Raw genomic sequence first — 23,091 nt, 5'->3', positions numbered from 1 at the left:
TTGATTGAGGTTGGGAGACTTTGATCCACTTCTGTTTATTCAGTACACCACTGCCGTGCTATCTAAACTATCCTGATATGAGTGGACTGTGGCGGGGAGAGCCGCTTCAGGATCAGGAATACTGCCATGGCTTGTAGTACATTGATGTTGAAGTGTCTCATGGCGGGGGACCAGGAGCCCTGAAACATCTGTTGGTTGTAATATCCCCCCCAACCACTTAGAGACACGTCTGTATGAATCGTCACTTGTGGAGGAGGGAATTGCAGAGGAACCGATTTGGAAAGGTTCTTCTGTTTGGACCATGGCCGGAGTCTCTTTTTCCCCAGGCGTCACAGGTCGACCCAGAAAAATACTTTATTCCTAGCTACAAGAGGCCTAGACGAAGAAGCTTAGAGTCATGCAGCCAAAAGCATGAGCAAATGTGCGATGAAGATCAAACCATAATTAGAGTAGTTTTCTGAGCATGCTCAAGATCACAAAGTGAGAATAGTAAGTTTCAAAATAGTAAATTAGCAAGCTAGGTCAATCGCTTATTATGCATATGGATTGATTTCAATTTTGAATACAAAAGAAAGAGTATTTTTCATTGCCAGTCGTTTGAGCGAAGTCACTTTCACCTGAATATTTTTCAGCGAAGCGAATTGAGCGAAGTTCTCTTAAAGTGATGCTTTAAGAGCGAATGTTAGATTCGGCGACTTGCTACTAAATGACTTCGCCAACAGGTATTATGAAGAGTTTGAAACAAATATTACTATCAAGAGTTTGACAAAGGTTATTAAAAGAAATATAAACATTAACCACTGTCTTTAATAGAATTAATATAAATTAAACTTTATAATACTGTTCAAGTGCAAAAATATACATAAAAAGGTATATCAAGAGTTTGGCAATGATTATTAAAAGAATTATAATCATTAACCACATAAACAATAGCACCAAAATAGTGAGACGATTACTATAGTATTTCCAACTCCACTATCATATAATAAGAAAAAATCTTTGCTAAAAAGGGAGGCGGTATGATTCAGGAATAACAATGTCCGTTGCCGCCCCAACTACTCTGTCCTGAAGTCTGCATCGTGGTGAATCGTGTGTCTATTCGGCAGTGATCAGTGATTCATCCTCAACCTTTTCCATGTGAACTTTCACTGAATCACCACTATGCGAATGCTCATCTTTTCCGTATAATTATTGTCATTTCTGCAATCTAAAGTTGTGTTTTATCGTCCTTTGCTGTTATAGGCCTCATATTGTCATATAATAGTTCTTAGAGTGACTTTGTCCTTTCTATATATGAATCTGATATAACTTACTTAGTCTCGTCCACGCTTTAATATAATGATTTCAATGATGGGTAAATGGACAAGTAATTACCATCAAATTAAAAAAAAACGATGATTCACATATCCTTACTATATGAAAAACTCTAGTCTATTGATTTTAAAATGCTAAATTCTAGTTTCCCCCTAAATAGTAAGATTTTATTGGCACTTAAAGTATACGCATAAATCATCGCTCAAATAGTTCCGCTGAAAACGTCCAACACCTAAAAAGTATCGCTCAAAACAATTTAGCTCAAACGGACTTCGTCGAAACGGTATAGAACCGTATTTTTACATTAATGTTTTTAATAAAGATGAATTCAGCACATATTTCTCTTGGCAACTGTGTGGGTAAGTTGACTGTTTACTTTTGTATCAAGATCTTAAGGCATTTGTTTAAGTCATGGATAGGGTAGCTGTACTTGAATGTAAGCTTGCATGTGGTTAATCCAAGTGAATCCAAAGATAGAGTAAACTTGGTGATAAGAAGTATTTAGTAGTTCAATATTTTAAATAATACAGATCCGGTATTTTAGTTACAAATCTATCATGAACTGCCACAATATTCAAGATATAATAATGCTATTTGGACATTGTAATGTCTATTGATCTGAAGTATGCATACTTCCAGACTTCCAGATTCCAATCCATCTGAGCTTCGGACACACCAACAACATTTGTCTCCTGCGTTACATGGATGACATCCAACAGGACAAACTCCTCGCGTTCAATTATGATCTGGGATCAAGATGAATCGAAAAATTCAGTATGGTCCTCAAACAAATACCGATTTATTTGGAAAAGACATTGATATCTTCGGGTGAGGAGTCTTCCCACCTTGGGATGAACCATTATCTTTGGGAACTAGCTTTCCCTCGCCTTCAACAGCCCCATCTACCAACACAGCATTTGCAGAAGGGGCCTGGAAGGCCTTAACCTCCCTGGAATGTCTTGTCCCGAAAGGATATCTCTATTTTCAGTCCCTTCAATGATATCTAAAGAGACACTTCACAAGACAGCGACCCTCATCGGGCAGTAGTCTGATAGGAGAGTCCCAGTTTCGATTAGCAATGATGCTGTTTAGGATGAACCTGGAGAAAGGCTCTTCCTCCGGCTAACACGTTCACCGGGTCTTCAGTAGTTCACGGACACGTCATAAGAGACGAGGGAATGGGCAGTGCCCTTGGGCCACAGCATGCCTCCTATAACACCTGGAGTCTGTACAAGAACTGACCAAGTACACCAATCCGATTGTAAGTATATAACACCACCACCAAAGAGACAGAAATAAAAATAGAGGCGATACTGCTCTCGTAGCAGTCTACCAGCTGACGTTAGAGAACCATGTATTATTAGTGCTCAAGTCAGTTACTCCACAGCCGCAATAAGCCAAGCAAAACAACATCATGGAAGGACAAATTAAGCCGAAAGATGCAGATCATAGGCCTAGAATGGTCCTTGCATCATCAGCAACAAAACTGACTCGAATGGGTTCTCTGTGAGTGGACCTGTTCACAACCTCAGTACTCGGAAACTTCTGATATTCTTCCTACTAATGACAGACGCGGAAACTGTTGTGTTAGTTAATGGATGACGAGCAGCAAAATCGACAATCATTTCGTCTTCTCCCTGGTTAGTGAGTTTAGTTCTACCTTGCCCCTGCATTCGGTTCACAGTTCCCAATTCAGCTTTTATATCATCCATTGATATGCTGTTGTTTTGTGTGTTTAATTGTCACACTATTTTGGTTTTCGGTTTGTTGGCCTTGTGCATATTCACGATGGAACTGCGCAATGCTAGAAAATTATGTTGTTTTCTATTATGAGCCATAACAATTTATAAAAACTTGGCCTTGTTTCATATAATCAGCTGACTCAGTTACTAGTTTTCATCTGTTTTACGTCATTCTGGTGAAGTAATAGTTGCCGAATCACTTGAAAGAAAAATATGATAATGATGGATATTTTAATCTAAAAAAGGAGACTAACTAAATTATATGAAAACTGCATCAAAATGATTAAAGGTAATGATAATAAATATAAGTAAATATATGATGATTAAATAAAAAGTTAATTTCATGTCCTACAATTTACGATAGATTCTAAATGAATAAAAAGTTTCATAATGTTTCATGCTGTTTCTCGTTTTTCTTGAATTATGTAAATATGACAATGATTTTCATTGTGAAAAGAAATTATATCATCGTATATATCAATTTAAAAATATACCCAAGAGGAAATTTAAAATTTGTACGATATAATAAAAAATAATTGACAACCATTTGAGCGGAACATTTCTAACAAGGTAGCGATCTCTTTGCAGGCGAGTGTACAATCCTCTACTTTATACAAGGTGTGCAGTTAATCCTGAATAATCTTGACTTTTCTTCCTTTAGGCTCAAATGCTACACAGTGTCCTAGAATGTGGTAGCCACAAGGGAATTAAACTAATAGAGCATGGTTTTTGAGAGGGAACGAGGTGAGAGATTGTAAATGTTGGTATACAGCAATAAGGATCCATGATGGAGAGAGGGACTGTGGATGCCTTCTTCATAGTAAGGCAGCTACAGGAAAAGGGGGTAGAGGGAAACCAGAAGATCTCTAGTGCTTTTGTAGATCTAGAGGAGGATTATGATAAATGACCAAGATAAATGATGTTGTGGTGCATGGGGAAGAAGAAAGTCCCTGAGAAGTTGGTTAGAATGGCTGGGATGATGTACAAAAGAACAAGGGCAAAAGTAATAACATCTGGTATGAAAACAAAAACCTTTGAAGTTAGTGGTGGATTACATCAAGGGTTAGTATTAAACCTGTTTTTATTTGTGCTCGTCTTGGATGTGTTATGTGAAGAGATTAGAAATAGAGTTATGGGAGTTGCTATATGCATGTGATTTGGTGATCACTGCTGAAAACGAGGAAGGCTTACAGACAAGTGTTGTGGAATAGCAGGAGTCTTTGGAGAGGGAAGGTTTGAAGGTAAGTATGGATAACACTGAAGTTATGGTGTGCATTAAAGAAAGTAAGTTCAGAAACCATACATTAAAGTAGAGCCTTGGATATAAAACAGGTGAAAAAAATTAGATACTTTGCATCTTCTCTAATTCTGAAGGGAGAATGCGAGGCTGAAGTTTAGAATAGGATAAAAGAAGCCTGGGGGGAAGTAGAGGGAGTTATTGAGATAGATATGTGATAAGAAAATGCCAATCAAGCTAAAAGTCAAGATCTATAGCACATCTATAAAATCAGTGTTTATGTATGGATAAAAAAACATTGGCTTTAAGACAAAAAAAAAAAAAAGAAGCTAAACTAGAATGGCAGTCATGGTAAAGATAACAGATTATAAAAGTGTCACGATTGATATGATGTAGGCACATGTTGAAGGTGGATGGTGAAGAGGGCTTGGGAAGATCCTGTGAACCCGGGGGAGAAGATTGAGAGGGAGATGAGCGAAATAAATTGCAAAATAAGGTGAAGCTTGATATGGAGAGAAGAGGTGTGGTGGAAGAGAAGGCATTGGAGGGGCCGCATCAGGCATCTAATCCCTCAGTGTTGGAATATGGGTGGGAAAGAAGAAGACAACACAGTATTCTAGAAGTCTTAGTTCGGCAGGAGACTAATTGTGGAATGATCTTTTATATCAAGTAGTTGAATTAGTTGAACTTCAGAAATGAAATCTTTTTGCAAATTGTTTTTTACGATGTTGACATAGGTCTCGTTTCGTAGTTTATAATATTATTTCTTTATTTAGTTATCTGTCATAAGTTTAAATTTTAGTATACATTTACGTCTATGTGTATTCTTTTTGTATTTTTCCCCTTGCCCTTGTAGTATTAATTTTTTTTTCAACTAGATTTGCTGCTGGTCTTATGATGATCAGTAATACTAAGAGTTCGAGATTCCATAAGGAAAAGCATAATGTTATCATATATCATTCATGCTCAAGATGAGTAACATATTAGGATGTTGTACAACGTTACTACAAAGTGAAATATTTATGTAAAACTTTTCAAGTCTAATAAATCCTGACACTAAGTTTCAGCAGAACACCTATAATCTACAGCTGAGTTGTGATACCATTGCATATCAAATTATTTGTATATACTGTATGTATAGAAATTTAAATACATGCAGGATAATTATAATATATATCTGTGGAATGCATTTATAACTCATCTTGTATATATATATATATATATATATATATATATATATATATATATATATATATATATATACATATATATATCATGTTATCCATTTATCTAATTTTAAAACCCCATTTTTTTACTATTTTAACCATATGCACCTCTTTTTTGTTTTAAGACCAGGTTAAAGCTTTACGTAAAGGCACCGGCTATTGTTAAGAATATAAAAACGCCAGAATTATGTGTATTTCATTTTATATCTTTATTTTTATGGATTTAGATTTTAGGAATTTCCATAATAAACAAAACTGATAATTTTTCAATTTTTTCTATCATATCAGAGTGGTTGTTATGACGGCAAAAAGACCTTAGTGGTGTTGTTCATCATGGAATACCTTGATATGTGTAATCTTGATATTGGTAGTTTCGTCAAATACTCGTCTGTCTGAGATATGACGATCAAGAGGGAATCCCATAGGACGCTTGTCTGGGTAGATTTCACCATGGGCTCCACAGTGAGCGTGAGTTCCACCATGCTCAGATTCAACATCAGGATGTGTTAGGTCATAGCCTCCGTCAGTGACTGCCAAAAATAGAGCAAATTCCATTCCGTCTTTTGTACCTTTGGGCAAAAGCATTCTGTTGGGGATGCCACAAGCCCTTTCATATTCGGGCATGCTAAAACTACCACTGTCAGCTGCATCCATGAGAGACTGCAGGCTAGGTACATCAGGAACAGTGACTGCAGAGTCACTGGATTTCCTTACCACATGATTTCCTCCAGGAGACACTGTAATTGAGAGTAAAATATTAATAGAATATGTATAAAACATACACTCACTTTTAAACCTAATTACAGAGAAATATAAAGATTAGAAGTACTTTAATAGATATGGAATCCATAAATGTTTGCAAGTAGCATACTTACACTTCTTCCAGAATTTGTCCATTTCAATACAGTGCCAGCTGCCATTTGTGTAATCAAACTGTTCATGATTGTTATCATATTCGGGGCAAAGGTATAAGCGGAAAGTACCGACAACTTCATTTCCATTATTATTGTTGACATCAGCAACATAGGAGAAGTCATTGTGGTTTAGACGATGAACATTGGCTTTCAGTTCAACCATAGCAATACCTTCAGCAGAGTCTACAGCATTTCGAAGGTCAAATTCATAGTCTTCAAAGAACGTTTTAAGCTCTCCCTCAATGCTAAGGCTATCAATGTTGACACCAGGGAAGTCCAGGTCTTCATGAGTGTATTCAGGAAGACTATATTTATGTTCCTTAAAGATGTTATCCATATATTTATGAAGACGGAAGAATGTAGGATCACGAGTAGCGGTTTCAAAATGTTCCATTACACCTGGAGGCATATTGTATTTTCCATGAGGATCTCCTTGACGGCCAAGCATAATGTGAGCCATGTTGTGGAGAGCTCCATAATACTGGACATTGGGGCTGTACATAGAAGATTCAATGATGTCACCAAGTTTGTCAACGCCTTGGTCATTCATGATATCAATAACTTTGCCATCTTTGCCTGTGATGTATCCATGAGCTATAGCATCACGGATGCGACTTTCTGTAATAACCATGTCACGAACTCTTGCTACTCCATCAACATCTTCAAAGTGAATATGGTCAGGACGGGCAGGGAATTCGCCTCCGTACTTGTAGATAGTATGTGGGGCAAAGCCTTCTTCGACTGGTTTCTCCCACTGGAGTTCATCCACCATATCTAAATGGTTGGAGAGACGCTCTGAATCAAAGCGAACAGTCAACTGATGATGAACCCAGAAGAAAAGTTCTCCCTTGCGATCCAAGTGTCCTCCATATTTGTCTTCCCACCAGAAGGGATAATCCATATGCCATGTGACGTGATGGAGATTCATTCCAATATCTTCTCCAAAGTAAGCCACACGTTGTTCCTTATTTTTCTTTGTACCAGTGAATTCCATCTCAAATTTACCTGGTTGATTAGTCATCTTTGCTGTGTAAGCCTTCTGGATAATTTCACTGTTTGTGAACATATGAGGGGTAACTTCATAGAGTGGGGGAAGAACAATGCCATGTCCAAGGTCTGAGTGAATAACAGCTGTGTACAAAGCATAAACAAACTCTCCTTCATTCATATGTTCACGCCAGTATGCAGCATTATGAACAGCACAGTCCCAGGTCTTGCATTGCATGAAGACATCGAAGAGCATAAGGGCCTCTTCTCTTTGGCGTTCATTGAAGAGGGAGAACCAGTGATGTTGTTCAAGGAGCCTGTGGTCTTTATATTCCTGGACTAGGTGTTCCGCAGCTTCTCCTCCATCCTTATATTGTGACTTGTCGGCTACTGGGTCAAAGGAGGCAGCATATCCTTTCAGATCATCAAAGTGGTGATGGTCATACACATTCCACAGTAGGTGGTTGACATCTTGCTGTCTCTTGGGTAACGGGGTGTCTGTAGAAAAAAAAATATATATATAATTTATTCTCGGGAATATGGTTGTTATATATATATATATATATATATATATATATATATATATATATATATATATATATATATATGTGTGTGTGTGTGTGTATGTATATATATATATATATATATATATATATATATATATATATATATATATATATAATATGACTGGAAGGTATATGCTAAAATTTTATATTGTAAGCTGGTGAAATCTATCACAGGTTTTTTTGGTAGACCTTGACAGAGATAAAGCATATACCATTTCCGTATGAATTTCACTGAGGTTTAGCAACATTGACTTATAGTATCTCTATGGCTATAAAAAGTAAAACATGTTACAAACGTGAGAAATTTCAATAAAGAGAAGAACACAATTATGTTAGAAAGACATTGCAAAATTGGAAGTTTCTTTATGATGTGAATCCCTTATGTGATTTGAATATTCTAAATATGGTTTATCAGAATATTTCAAAATATTGGATTTGTTTGCGTGTTTTTTTTTTTTTTTGGGGGGGGGGGTTTATGATGTTTTTCCGAGACATGTGCATCTTTCCTAATTGTAATTTTTCTCCTTTTTAGTAAATGCGCTTTTCCCTTTTTAATTTTAAAACAGCTTTAATGAAATATGGTGATAAATGTCCTGGATATATAATGCGTTTGAGTACTTATGCAAGCTACGGAACTTTTATACCCTTTTGAAGAAGACATGAATAATGAAGTGTATATATATATATATATATATATATATATATATATATATATATATATATATATATATATTATATATATATATATATATATATATATATATATATGTATATAATATGTGTGTATGTATGTATGTATATATAATCTAAGCAGGGGAAAGCAAACTATTATATTACTAGTTAACAGGTCTCATAGTTTTATGTTTTCTTGGGTCTTTACATTTTATGTTTTGAACCAATATTTTCCTTATTGACAACTAAAGCTTTTCAGTTATTATTTTATCGGTCCATATAAATCCAAGATACTGTATTCTCTCTACCTTAATATGTGTTGTATTATGTAAATTGTTGTAAAAGATATTTCAAGGGATCTTTTATAGGCTTTTAAAGGGCACTATAACTTTATGCAAGACTAAGGTTCTTCCTGAGAAGTGAAGGAAAATTGCAAACTTGAGCACGGATCAAAATTTCAAAATAATAATATTCTGCATAATTGTATGACTTGAAGCAATGTCATTAGATAAATATTCAGTTGCCTCTACCCGTTCGTGAAAAACTACTTTTCTTTAGCTCTATAGAACAAAATTGAAGAATCTCTTTTGATTTAGATATTAAGAAATTCAAATATATGATAAAAGTAATAACCTTAGATATTAGAAGTATCTGTGGGTTTGATGCAAAAGAACATTGTTAAGCACTTAAGCAATGGAATGTTTACTTACCTGCGGCAGCAAGCGCCAGAAAAGCGCACAAGACAAGGACCTTCATTGTGACTGGACAGGAGAAGGGTCTGTGACACCAGAAAGCGTCTGACCTCCTTAAATACTTTTGGTGCTTGCGCGATGAAAGGCAAAGTCCATCTTTCCAAGTGATAATAAGAGGGTCCAGTAGCATCAGTATCTTGCATCTGATAAGAAAGATTCGGAATCAGTATGTTTTCTTTGTCTATGACAGCCTTGAGTGCATTCAATTATATTATTGCCCCTAAAGGCAGTCAAGGGCAAAACATACTATTTAACATATTATTCAGTCTGATGCAGAAAGGGCCTCAATTTTAGATTATCTTAGAAGACAAACACTGGAGGAAATTATTTTTTTTTCTTTTTTCGGAAAATGCATGTCATCACCTTACATATTGCGGTCATTTGTACAACCTAATTTCTTTACTGGGCTCTTTGTTGAGAAGATGAGTTTCTGGTTTTTAATTTATTCATCTGTAATGTGATTCTTTATTTCTACAATAAGTGTCATGCGTTTTAGGTCGAGGTGTTTCTTATTATTTGTTATTTATCGTCATGTATTTTATTCATATTTTATTATTTACTTTTTAACTTTTCTATTTTTCCTTACTGGACTGCTCCCTTTAACGGTGCCCTTCTGCTTGTAGCATTTTAATCTAAAAAGAGCCAGAGATTGACTGGTAATAATTATAATGATGATAATAGCAATAAAAGAATTGTGTTAATTATTGTCTCTAATACTAACTATAAGTAAAAAATTACTTTATTCCTAGGTTCAAGAGGCCTAGACGAAGAAGTTTAGAGTCATGCAGCCAAAAGCATGAGCAAATGTGCGATGAAGATCAAACCATAATTAGAATAGTTTTCGGAGCATGCAAAAGATCACAAAGTGAGAATTGGAAGTTTCAAAATAGTAAATTAGCAAGCTAGGTCAATCGCTTATCGTGCATATGGATTGATTTCAATTTTGAATACAAAAGAAAGAGTATTTTTTGTTGCCAGTCGTTTGAGCGAAGTCACTTTCAACTGAATATTTTTCAGCGAAGCTAATTGAGCGAAGTTCACTTGAAGAGCGAATGTCAGATTCGGCAACTTGCTACTAATTGACTTCGCCAACAGGTATTATGAAGAGTTTGAAACAAATATTACTATCAAGAGTTTGACAAAGGTTATTAAAAGAAATATAAACATTAACCACTGTCTTTAATAGAATTAATATAAATTAAACTTTATAATACTGTTCAGGTGCAAAAATATACATAAAAAGGTATATCAAGAGTTTGGCAATGATTATTAAAAGAAATATAATCATTAACCACATAAACAATAGTACCAAAATAGTGAGACGATTACTAAAGTATTTCCAACTGCAGTGTCATATACTAAAAAAATTCTTTGCTAAAAGTGAGGCGGTAAGATTCGGGAATAACAATGTCCGTTGCCGCCCCAACTACTCTGTCCTGAAGTCTGCATCGTGGTGAATCATGTATCTTTTCGGCAGTGATCAGTGATTCATCCTCAACCTTTTCCATGTGAACTTTCACTGAATCACCACTATGCGAAATCTCATTTTTTCCGTATAATTATTGTCATTTCTGCAATCTAAAGTTGTGTTTAATCGTCCTTTGCTATTATAGGCCTCATATTGTCATATATTAGTGCTTAGAGTAGCTTTGTCCTTTCTATATATAAATCTGATATAACTTCCGTTGTCTCGTCCACGCTTTAATATAATGATTTCAATGATGGGTAAATGGACAAGTAATTACCATCAAATTAAAAAAAAAAACGATGATTCACATATCCTCACTATATAAAAAACTGTAGTCTATTGTTTTTAAAATGCTAAATTCTAGTTTCGCGCTAAATAGTAAGATTATCTTATCACTTTTATTGGCACTTATACCATACGCATAAACTACTCATCGCTCAAATAGTTCCGCTGAAAACGTCCAACACCTAAAGAGTATCGCTCAAAACAACTTAGCTGAAACGGACTTCGTCGAAACGGTATAGAACCGTATTTTTACATTAATGTTTTATTAAAGATGAATTCAGCACATATTTCTCTTGGCAACTGTGTGGGTAAGTTGACTGTTTACTTTTGTATCAAGATCTTAAGGCATTTGTTTAAGTCATGGATAGGGTAGCTGTACTTGAATGTAAGCTTGCATGTGGTTAATCCAAGTGAATCCAAAGATAGAGTAAACTCGGTAATAAGAAGTATTTAGTAGTTCAATATTTTAAATAATACAGATCCGGTATTTTAGTTACAAATCTATCATGAACTGCTTCAATATTCAGGATATAATAAGGCTATTTGGACATTGTAATGTCTATTGATCTGAAGTATGCATACTTCCAGATTCCGATCCATCTGAGCTCCAGACACACACCAACAGCATTTGTCTCCTGCGTTACATGGATGACATCCAACAAGACAAACTCCTTGCGTTCAATTATGATATGGGATCAAGATGAATCGAAAAATTCAGTATGGTCCCCAAACAAATACTGATTTATTTGGAAAAGACATTGATACCTTTGGGTGAGGAGTCTTCCCACCTTGGGATGAACCAGTATCTTTGCGAAGTAGCTTTCCCTCTCCTTCAACAGCCCCATCTACCAACACAGCATTTGCAGAAGAGGCCTGGAAGGCCTTAACTTCCCTGGAATGTCTTGTCCCGAAAGGATATCTCTATTTTCAGTCCCTTCAATGATATCTGAAGAGACTCTTCACAAGACAGCGACCCTCATCGGGCAGTAGTCCGATAGGAGAGTCCCAGTTTCGATTAGCAATGATGCTGTTTAGGATGAACCCGGAGAAAGGCTCTTCCTCCGGCTAACACGTTCACCGGATCTTTGGTAGTTCACAGATACGTCATAAGAGACAAGGGAATGGGCGGTGGCCTTGGGCCACAGCATGCTTCCTATAACACCTGGAGTCTGTACAAGAACTGACCAAGTACACCAATCCGATTGTAAGTATATAACACCACCACCAAAGAGACAGAAATAAAAACAGAGGCGGTACTGCTGTCGTAGCAGTCTACCAGCTGACGTTAGAGAACTATGTATTATCAGTGCTTAAGTCAGTTACTCCACAGCCTCAATAAGCCAAGCAAAACAACATCATGGAAGGACAAATTGAGCTGAAAGATGCAGATCATAGGCCTAGAATGGTCCTTGCATCATCAGCAACAAAACTGACTCAAATGGGTTCTCTGTGAGTGGACCTGTTCACAACCTCAGTACACGGAAACTTCTGATATTCTTCCTACTAATGACAGACGCGGAAACTGTTGTGTTAGTTAATGGATGACGACGAGCAAAATCGACAATCATTTCGTCTTCTCCCTGAGTAGTGAGTTTAGGTCTACCTTGCCCCTGCATTCGGTTCACAGTTCCCAATTCAGCTTTCATATCATCCGTTGATATGCTGTTGTTTTATGTGTTTAATTGTCACGCTATGATGGTTTTCGGTTTGTTGGCCTTGTGCATATTCACGATGGAACTGCGCAATGCTAGAGAATTATGTTCTCTTCTATTATGAGCCATAACAATGTGTAAAAACTTGGCCTTGTTTCATATAATCAGCTCACTCAGTTACTAGTTTTCATCTGTTTTGCATCATTCTGGTGAAGTAATAGTTGTGGAATCGATCGAAAGAAAAATATGTTAATGATGGATATTTTAATCTAAAAAAGGAGACTAACATAATTATATTAAAAACTGCATTAAAATAATTAAAGGTAATTATAATGAATATAAGTGAATATATGATGATTAAATAAAAAGTTAATTTCATGTCCTACAATTTACGATAGATTCTAATTTGTTCACGTCCCTAAATGAATAAAAAGTTTCATAATGTTTCATGTTTCTCGTTTTTCTTGAATTATGTAAATATGACAATGATTTTCATTGTGAAAAGAAATTAAATCATCGTATATATCAATTTGAAAATATTCCCAAGAGGAAATTTAATATTTATACGATATAATAAAAAATAATTGACAACCATTTGAGCGAAACATTTCGAACAAGGTAGCGATCTCTTTGCAGGCGAGTGTACAATCCTCTACTTTATACAAGGTGTGCAGTTAATCCTGAATAATCTTGACTTTTCTTCCTTTAGGCTCAAATGCTACACAGTGTTCTAGAATGTGGTAGCCATAAGGGAATTAAACTAATAGAGCATTGTTCTTGAGAGGGAACTAGGTGAGAGATTGTAAATGTTGGAATACAGCAATAAGGATCCATGATGGAGAGAGGGACTGTGGATGCCATCTTCATAGTAAGGCAGCTACAGGAAAAGGGGGTAGAGGGAAACCAGAAGATCTTTAGTGCTTTTGTAGATCTAGAGGAGGATTATGATAAATGACCAAGATAAATGATGTTGTGGTGCATGGGGAAGAAGAAAGTCCCAGAGAAGTTGGTTAGAATGGCTGGGATGATGTACAAAAGAACAAGGACAAAAGTAATAACATCTGGTTTGAAAACAAAAACCTTTGAGGTTAGTGGTGGATTACATCAAGGGTTAGTATTAAACCTGTTTTTATTTGTGCTCGTCATGGATGTGTTATGTGAAGAGATTAGAAATAAAGAGTTGTGGGAGTTGCTATATGCATGTGATTTGGTGGTAACTGCGGAAAACGAGGAAGGCTTACAGACAAGGGTTGTGGAATAGCAGGAGTCTTTGGAGAGGGAAGGTTTGAAGGTAAGTATGGATAAGACTGAGGTTATGGTGAACATTAAAGAAAGTAAGTTGAGGATAACCATATATTAAAGTAGAGCCTTGGATATAAAACAGGTGAAAAAATAAGATACTTTGAATCTTCTCTAATTCTGAAGGGAGAATGTGAGGCGGAAGTTTAGAATAGGATAAAAGAAGCCTGGGGGAAGTAGAGGGAGGTATTGAGATAGGTGTATGATAAGAAAATGCCAATCAAGCTAAAAGTCAAGATCTATAGCACATCTATAAAATCAGAGTTTATGTATGGATAGAAAAAAAACTTGGGCATTAAGACAAAAAATGGAAGCTAAACTAGAATGGCAGTCATAGTAAAAATAACAGACTACAAAAGTGTCACGATTGAGATGATGTAGGCACATGTTGAAGATGGATGGTGAGGAGGGCTTGGGAGGATCCTGTGAACCCGGGGGAGAAGATTGAAAGGGAGATGAGCGAAATAAATTGCAAAATAAGGTGAAGCATGATATGGAGAGAAGAGGTGTGGTGGAAGAGAAGGCATTGGAGGGGCTGCATCAGGCGTCCAATCCCTCAGTGTTGGAATATGGGTGGGAAAGAAGAAGACAACACAGTATTCTAGAAGTCTTAGTTCGGCTGGAGGCTAATTGTGGAATGATCTTTTATATCAAGTAGTTGAATTAGTTGAACTTGAGAAATGAAATCTTTTTGCAAATTGTTTTTTACGATGTTGACATAGGTCTCGTTTCGTAGTTTATAATATTATTTCTTTATTTAGTTATTTGTCATAAGTTTAAATTTTAATATACATTTACGTTTATGTGTATTCTTTTTGTATTTTTCCCCTTGCCCTTGTAGTATTAATTTGTTTTCAACTAGATTTGCTGCTGGTCTTATGATGATCAGTAATACTAACAGTTCGAGATTCCATAAGGAAAAGCATAATGTTATCATATGTCATTCGTGCTCCAGATGAGTAACATATTAGGATGTTGTACAACGCTACTAAAAAGTGAAATATTTATGTAAAACTTTTTAAGTCTAATGAATCCTGACACTAAGTTTCAGCTGAACACTCATAATCTACAGCTGAGTTGGTGTACTATTGCATAATAAATTATTTCTATATACTGCATGTATAGAAATTAAATACATGCAGGATAACTATAATATATATCTGTGAAACGTATATATAACTCATTTATATATATATATATATATATATATATATATATATATATATATATATATATATATATATATATAAATATATATATATAAATATATATATAATATATATATATGTATATATATATATATATATATATATATATATATATATATATATATATATATATATATATATATATCGTGTTATCCATTTTTCTGATTTTAAAGACCCATTTTTTTACTATTTTAACCATATGCCGGTTTTTTTTGTTTTAAGATCAGGTTAAAACTTTACTTAAAGGCACTGGCTGTTGTTAAGAATATAAAAACGCCAGAATTATGTGTATTTCATTTTATGACTTTATTTTTATGGATTTAGATTTCAGGAATTTCCATAATAAACAAAACTATTAATTTTTCAATTTTTTCCATCTTATCAGAGTGGTTGTTATGACGGCAAAAAGACCTTAGTGGTGGTGTTCATCATGGAATACCTTGATATGTGTAATCTTGATATTGGTAGTTTCGTCAAAGACTCGTCTCTCTTAGATACGACGATCAAGAGGGAATCCCATAGGACGCTTGTCTGGGTAGATTTCACCATGGGCTCCACAGTGAGCATGAGTTCCACCATGCTCAGATTCAACATCAGGATGTGTTAGGCCATAGCCTCTGTCAGTGACTGCCAAAAATAGATTAAATGCCATTCCGTCTTTTGTACCCTTGGGCAAAAGCATTCTGTTGGGGATGCCACAAGCCCTTTCATATTCGGGCATGCTAAAACTACCACTGTCAGCTGCATCCATTTTAACGTTAATACTGATCTTTGAATATTTTACATTATTAGTTGTTTTTACTACTCATATACAGTTTATTCCTTATTTCTCTATTTCCTTTCTTCACTAGGATTCTTTCCCTGTTGGAGCCCTCACGCTTATAACAGTAGGCTTTTCCAACTAGGGTTGTAAAAAAATAATATTTCTAGGACAAAAAAGGAACATAACATGCTATATCTTTATTGCGCATTATAACAACTTCATTAAAAAAGACTTCGTCATTTGTTTTTGTATTTAGGTTTTCAAGCTAACAGAGTAGCTTTCAATGCAAGAGAGATTAATGGTGGTGGTCATCATGGTATACCTTCACATGAGTAAGTTTGAAGTTGGTAGTCTCATCAAAGACTCTTCTGTCTGGGATACGGCGATCAAGTGGGAATCCCATAGGACGCTTGTCTGGGTAGATCTCACCATGGGCTCCGCAGTGAGCATGAGTTCCTCCATGTTCAGATTCAACATCAGGATGAGTTAAATCATAGCCTCCGTCAGTGACTGCCAAAATTAGAGCAAATTCCATTCCGTCTTTTGTACCCTTGGGCAAAAGCATTCTGTTGGGGATGCCACAAGCCCTTTCATATTTGGGCATGCTAAAACTACCACTGTCAGCTGCATCCATTTTAACATTAATACTGATCTTTGAATATTTTACATTTTTAGTTGTTTTTACTACTTCTCATATACAGTTTATTCCTTATTTCTCTATTTCCTTTCTTCACTGGGATTCTTTCCCTCTTGGAGCTCTCACGCTTATAACAGTAGGCTTTTCCAACTAGGGTTGTAAAAAAAAAAATATTTCTAGGACAAAAAAGCAACATAACATGCTATATCTTTATTGCGCTTTATAACAACTTCATTAAAAAAGACTTCGTCATTTGTTATTGTATTTAGGTTTTCAAGCTAAGAAAGATTAATGGTGGTGGTCATCATGGTATACCTTCACATGAGTAAGTTTGAAGTTGGTAGTCTCATCAAAGACTCTTCTGTCTGGGATACGGCGATCAAGTGGGAATCCCATAGGACGCTTGTCTGGGTAGATCTCACCATGGGCTCCGCAGTGAGCGTGAGTTCCTCCATGTTCAGATTCAACATCAGGATGAGTTAAATCATAGCCTCCGTCAGTGACTGCCAAAATTAGAGCAAATTCCATGCCGTCTTTCTTACCCTTGGGCAAAAGCATTCTGTTGGGGATGCCGCAAGCTCTTTCGTATTCGGGCATGCTAAAACTACCACTATCAGCTGCATCCATGAGAGACTGCAGGCTAGGTACATCAGGAACAGTTACTGCAGAGTCACTGGATTTCCTTACCACATGATTTCCTCCAGGAGCCACTGTAATTGAGAGTAAAGTATTAATAGAATATGTATAAAACATCCACTCACTTTTAAACCTAATTACAGAGAAATATAAAGATTAGAAGTACTTTAATAGATATGGAATCCATAAATGTTTGCAAGTGGCATACTTACACTTCTTCCAGAATTTGTCCATTTCGATACAGTGCCAGCTACCATTATTGAAATCAAACTGCTCATGATTGTTGTCATATTCGGGGCAAAGGTACAAGCGGAAAGTACCGACAACTTCATTTCCATTATTATTGTTGACATCAGCAACATAGGAGAAGTCATTGTGGTTTAGACGATGAACATTGGCTTTCAGTTCAACCATAGCAATACCTTCAGCAGAGTCTACAGCATTTCGAAGGTCAAATTCATAGTCCTCAAAGAATGTTTTAAGCTCTCCCTCAATGCTAAGGCTATCAATGTTGACACCAGGGAAGTCTAGGTCTTCATGAGTGTATGGAGGAAGACTATATTTATGTTCCTTAAAGATGTTATCCATATATTTATGAAGACGGAAGAATGTAGGATCACGAGTAGCTGTTTCAAAATGTTCCATTACACCTGGAGGCATATTGTATTTTCCATGAGGATCTCCTTGACGGCCAAGCATAATGTGAGCCATGTTGTGGAGAGCTCCATAATACTGGACATTGGGGCTGTACATAGAAGATTCAATGATGTCACCAAGTTTGTCAACGCCTTGGTCATTCATGATATCAATAACTTTGCCATCTTTGCCTGTGATGTATCCATGAGCTATAGCATCACGGATGCGACTTTCTGTAATAACCATGTCACGAACTCTTGCTACTCCATCAACATCTTCAAAGTGAATATGGTCAGGACGGGCAGGGAATTCGCCTCCGTACTTGTAGATAGTATGTGGGGCAAAGCCTTCTTCGACTGGTTTCTCCCACTGGAGTTCATCCACCATATCTAAATGGTTGGAGAGACGCTCTGAATCAAAGCGAACAGTCAACTGATGATGAACCCAGAAGAAAAGTTCTCCCTTGCGATCCAAGTGTCCTCCATATTTGTCTTCCCACCAGAAGGGATAATCCATATGCCATGTGACGTGATGGAGATTCATTCCAATATCTTCTCCAAAGTAAGCCACACGTTGTTCCTTATTTTTCTTTGTACCAGTGAATTCCATCTCAAATTTACCTGGTTGATTAGTCATCTTTGCTGTGTAAGCCTTTTGGATAATTTCACTGTTTGTGAACATATGAGGGGTAACTTCATAGAGTGGGGGAAGAACAATGCCATGTCCAAGGTCTGAGTGAATAACAGCTGTGTACAAAGCATAAACAAACTCTCCTTCATTCATATGTTCACGCCAGTATGCAGCATTATGAACAGCACAGTCCCAGGTCTTGCATTGCATGAAGACATCGAAGAGCATAAGGGCCTCTTCTCTTTGGCGTTCATTGAAGAGGGAGAACCAGTGATGTTGTTCAAGGAGCCTGTGGTCTTTGTATTCCTGGACTAGGTGTTCTGCAGCTTCTCCTCCATCCTTATATTGTGACTTGTCAGCTACTGGGTCAAAGGAGGCAGCATATCCTTTCAGATCATCAAAGTGGTGATGGTCATACACATTCCACAGTAGGTGGTTGACATCTTGCTGTCTCTTGGGCAACGGGGTGTCTGTAGAAAAAAAATATATATTTAATTTAGTGTAGGGAATATTGTTATATATATACATACATATATATACATATATATACATATATATATATACATATATATACATACATATATATATATATTTATATATATATATATATATATATATATATATATATATATATAAATATATATATATATATATATATATATATATATATATATATATATTTATTTATTTATTATATGACTGGAAGGTATATTCTTGAATTATTATATTGTAAACTGGTGAAATCTGTCTACCTCGACAGAGATAAAGCATATACCATTTCCGTGTGAATTTCACTGAGGTTTAGCAACATTGACTTATATCATACCATTTCCATATAATTTTCACTTGGTTCAGCAATATTGACATTTAGCATTTTTATGGTTATAAAAAGCAAAACATGTTACAAACGTGAGAAATTTCAATAAAGAGAAGAACACAATTATGTTAGAAAGACATTGCAAAATCGGAAGTTGCTTTATGATGTGAATCCCTTATGTGATTTGAATATTCTAAATATGGTTTATCAGAATATTTCAAAATATTAGATTTGTTTGCGTGTTTTTTTTTTTTTGGGGGGGGGGGCGGTTTGATGTTTTTCCGAGACACGCGTGCATCTTTCCTAATTTTAATATTTCTCCTTTTTAGTAAATGCGCTTTTCCCTTTTTAATTTTAAAACAGCTTTAATGAAATATGGTGATAAATATCCTGGATATGTAATGCGTTTGAGTACTTATGCAAGCTACGAAACTTTTATATCCTTTTGAAGAAGACATGAATAATAAAGTGTGTATCTATATATATATATATATATATATATATATATATATATATATATATATATATATATATATATATATACATATTATATATATATATATATATATATATATATATATATATATATATATATAGTATATGTGTATGTATGTATGTATATATAATCTAAGCAGGTTAAAGCAAATTACTATATTACTAGTTAACAGACTTCATAGTTTTATGTTTTCTTGGGTCTTTACATTTTATGTTTTGAACCAATATTTTCCTTATTGACAACTGGAGCTTTTCATTTATTATTTTATCGGTCCATATGAATCCAAGATACTGTATTCTCTCTACCTTAATATATGTTCTATTATGTAAATTGTTGTGGAAGATATTTCAAGGGATCTTTTATAGGCTTTTAAAGGGCACTATAACTTTATGCAAGACTAAGGTTCTTCCTGAGAAGTTAACGAAAATTGCAATCTTGAGCACGAATTAAAATTTCAAAATAATAATATTTTGCATAATTGTATGACTTGAAGCAATGTCATTAGATAAATATTCAGTTGCCTTTATCCGTTCGTGAAAAACTACTTTTCTTTAGCTCTATAAAACTAAATTTAAGACTCCGTTTTGATTTCGATATTAAGAAATTCAAATATAAGAAAAAAGTAATAACCTTAGATATTAGAAGTATCTGTGGGTTTAATACAAAAGAACAATTTTAACCACTTAAGCAATGGAATGTCTACTTACCTGCGGCAGCAAGCGCCAGAAAAACGCACAAGACAAGGACCTTCATTGTGACTGGACAGAAGGGTCTGTGACACCAGAAAGCGTCTGACCTCCTTAAATACATTTGGTGCTTGCGCGATGAAAGGCAAAGTCCATCTTTCCAAGTGATAATAAGAGGGTCCAGTAGCATCAGTATCTTGCATCTGATAAGAAAGATTCGGAATCAGTATGTTTTCTTTGTCTATGACAGCCTTGAGTGCATTCAATTATATTATTGCCCCTAAAGGCAGTCAAGGGCAAAACATAACATTTAACATATTATTCAGTCTGATGCAGAAAGGGCCTCAATTTTAGATTATCTTAGAAGACAAACAAAGGAGGAAATTATTTTTTTTTTCTTTTTTCGGAAAATGCATGTCATCACCTTACATATTGCGGTCATTTGTACAACCTAATTTCTTTACTGGGCTCTTTGTTGAGAAGATGAGTTTCTGGTTTTTAATTTATTCATCTGTAATGTGATTCTTTATTTCTACAATAAGTGATATGGGTTTTAGGTCGAGGTGTTTCTTATTATTTGTTATTTATCGTCATGTATTTTATTCATATTTTATTGTTTACTTTTTAACTTTTCTATTTTTCCTTACTGGACTGCTCCCTTTAACGGTGCCCTTCTGCTTATAGCATTTTAATCTAAAAAGAGCCAGAGATTGACTGGTAATAATTATAATGATGATAATAGCAATATAAGAATTGTGTTAATTATTGTCTCTAATACTACCTATAAGTAAAAAATTACTTTATTCCTAGGTTCAAGAGGCCTAGACGAAGAAGTTTAGAGTCATGCAGCTAAAAGCATGAGCAAATGTGCGATGATCAAACCATAATTAGAATAGTTTTCTGAGCATGCTCAAGATCACAAAGTGAGAATTGGAAGTTTCAAAATAGTAAATTAGCAAGCTAGGTCAATCGCTTACCATGCATATGGATTGATTTCAATTTTGAATACAAAACAAAGAGTATTTTCCGTTGTCAGCCGTTTGAGCGAAGTCACTTTCAACGGAATATTTTTCTGCGAAGCCAATTGAGCAAAGTTCAATTAAAGCGATGCATTAAGAGCGAATTTAGATTCGGCGACTTGCTACTAAGTGACTTCGCCAACAGGTATTATGAAGAGTTTGAAACAAATATTACTATCAAGAGTTTGACAAAGGTTATTAAAAGAAATATAAACATTAACCACTGTCTTTAATAGAATTAATATAAATTAAACTTTGTAATGCTGTTCAAGTGCAAAAATATACATAAAAAGGTATATCAAGAGTTTGCCAATGATTATTAAAAGAAATATAATCATTAACCACATAAACAATAGCACCAAAATAGTGAGACGATTACTAAAGTATTTACAACTGCAGTGTCATATACTAAAAAAATTCTTTGCCAAAAGTGAGGCGGTAAGATTCGGGAATAACAATGTCCGTTGCCGCCCCAACTACTCTGTCCTGAAGTCTGCATCGTGGTGAATCGTGTGTCTTTTCGGCAGTAATCAGTGATTCATCCTCAACCTTTTCCATGTGAACTTTCACTGAATCACCACTATACGAATGCTCATCTTTTCCGTATAATTATTGTCATTTCTACAATCTACTATTGTTTCCAGAGGCCGTGTAATAGTGTTTTTCCCAAATATCTAACAAACCGGCTTATGAATTTCCATGAAATTACAACAATGAATGTTTCAAACATTGGGCTAATTTTTGGTGGTACAATGAATTGACAGATGTGCTTAATTAACCCGTTTACTCTTAGAAAAAGAGGAACTTCTTCCCTTCCTTCTGAGCGTTTCGAAGAAGTGTTACTTAATCACGTAACTGTGACGCAGAGGTTCCCCCAACCCTCCTTCGGTATTTACACCTATGGCTATCCTAGTACTCCACCCCCCCCCCCCCCCCATTCCTTCTTGCCTTCTTTCCTTCATTCCCATTGTTATTAGGCTACCGAGTAAATCCCTGTTAGGAAAGACTGTGTACTGCACATATAAAATGAGCCGGAAGAGCAATAAAATGTTTTATGGTGGTAGATAATGATTAGATGGTTAACACAAATTATCAAACATAATAGAAGAGGTTTAAAACAGAAGTGTGGAATCGCACTGAGAGATATTCTTCTCGGACTCCTACAAATTTTAGATTTGCGACTAAAAAATGATATAAGATAAAAAAAATAAAATAAAAACATTAGTAGAAATAGAAAACAATTTTTTTCCTTGAGAGTGATGATGAGTAAAATGTATAAGTGTCCATTTTTTTTTCATCCCTCATAAATCTATGGTTTCCAGCAATTAGTGATAACATTATTTTGGAAAAGCAAAGCTAATGAATACTTTGATACGAGTATATCAGCTTGGCATGTAGACAATGTCAATGGATTTCTCAAAGTAAGGTTGATTGATTCATTAATTGAAG

At 35.3% G+C, this 23,091-nt stretch overlaps 3 protein-coding genes across 3 annotated transcripts; all 3 read right to left on the bottom strand.

The window, feature by feature from the left end:
- Positions 1–5,704: 5,704 nt before the first annotated feature.
- LOC137624458 (hemocyanin B chain-like) lies at positions 5,705–9,528 on the bottom strand. The gene is made up of 3 exons (XM_068355225.1): positions 9,369–9,528; positions 6,395–7,918; positions 5,705–6,256 (listed from the first exon to the last, which is right to left on the bottom strand). The coding sequence occupies exons 1-3, from the start codon at positions 9,412–9,414 to the stop codon at positions 5,835–5,837; spliced, it is 1,992 nt and encodes a 663-aa protein (XP_068211326.1). The 5' UTR covers positions 9,415–9,528; the 3' UTR covers positions 5,705–5,834.
- A 6,852-nt stretch (positions 9,529–16,380) lies between these two features.
- LOC137624772 (hemocyanin A chain-like) lies at positions 16,381–16,719 on the bottom strand. Its single transcript, XM_068355722.1, has one exon. The coding sequence runs from the start codon at positions 16,717–16,719 to the stop codon at positions 16,381–16,383; it is 339 nt and encodes a 112-aa protein (XP_068211823.1).
- Positions 16,720–16,917: 198 nt separating this feature from the next.
- Positions 16,918–20,785, bottom strand: LOC137624460 (hemocyanin B chain-like). Its single transcript, XM_068355227.1, has 3 exons — positions 20,645–20,785; positions 17,571–19,094; positions 16,918–17,432 (listed from the first exon to the last, which is right to left on the bottom strand). The coding sequence occupies exons 1-3, from the start codon at positions 20,745–20,747 to the stop codon at positions 17,011–17,013; spliced, it is 2,049 nt and encodes a 682-aa protein (XP_068211328.1). The 5' UTR covers positions 20,748–20,785; the 3' UTR covers positions 16,918–17,010.
- Between the last annotated feature and the right edge of the window lie 2,306 nt (positions 20,786–23,091).

Source organism: Palaemon carinicauda, chromosome 31 (assembly GCF_036898095.1).
Source record: "Palaemon carinicauda isolate YSFRI2023 chromosome 31, ASM3689809v2, whole genome shotgun sequence".
NCBI classification, from domain to species: domain Eukaryota; kingdom Metazoa; phylum Arthropoda; class Malacostraca; order Decapoda; family Palaemonidae; genus Palaemon; species Palaemon carinicauda.
This window is presented reverse-complemented; position numbering and strand designations above follow the sequence as displayed.

Coding starts and splice junctions, on each gene's coding strand:
- LOC137624458 (XM_068355225.1), bottom strand. CDS start 9,414: ATGAAGGTCCTTGTCTTGTGCGCTTTTCTGGCGCTTGCTGCCGCAG. Junction 7,919..9,368: donor TCTGGCGCTTGCTGCCGCAG/GTAAGTAAACAT, acceptor TTTTTTCTACAG/ACACCCCGTTACCCAAGAGA. Junction 6,257..6,394: donor GGACAAATTCTGGAAGAAGT/GTAAGTATGCTA, acceptor TCTCAATTACAG/TGTCTCCTGGAGGAAATCAT.
- LOC137624772 (XM_068355722.1), bottom strand. CDS start 16,719: ATGGATGCAGCTGACAGTGGTAGTTTTAGCATGCCCAAATATGAAAGG.
- LOC137624460 (XM_068355227.1), bottom strand. CDS start 20,747: ATGTATTTAAGGAGGTCAGACGCTTTCTGGTGTCACAGACCCTTCTGT. Junction 19,095..20,644: donor TCTGGCGCTTGCTGCCGCAG/GTAAGTAGACAT, acceptor TTTTTTCTACAG/ACACCCCGTTGCCCAAGAGA. Junction 17,433..17,570: donor GGACAAATTCTGGAAGAAGT/GTAAGTATGCCA, acceptor TCTCAATTACAG/TGGCTCCTGGAGGAAATCAT.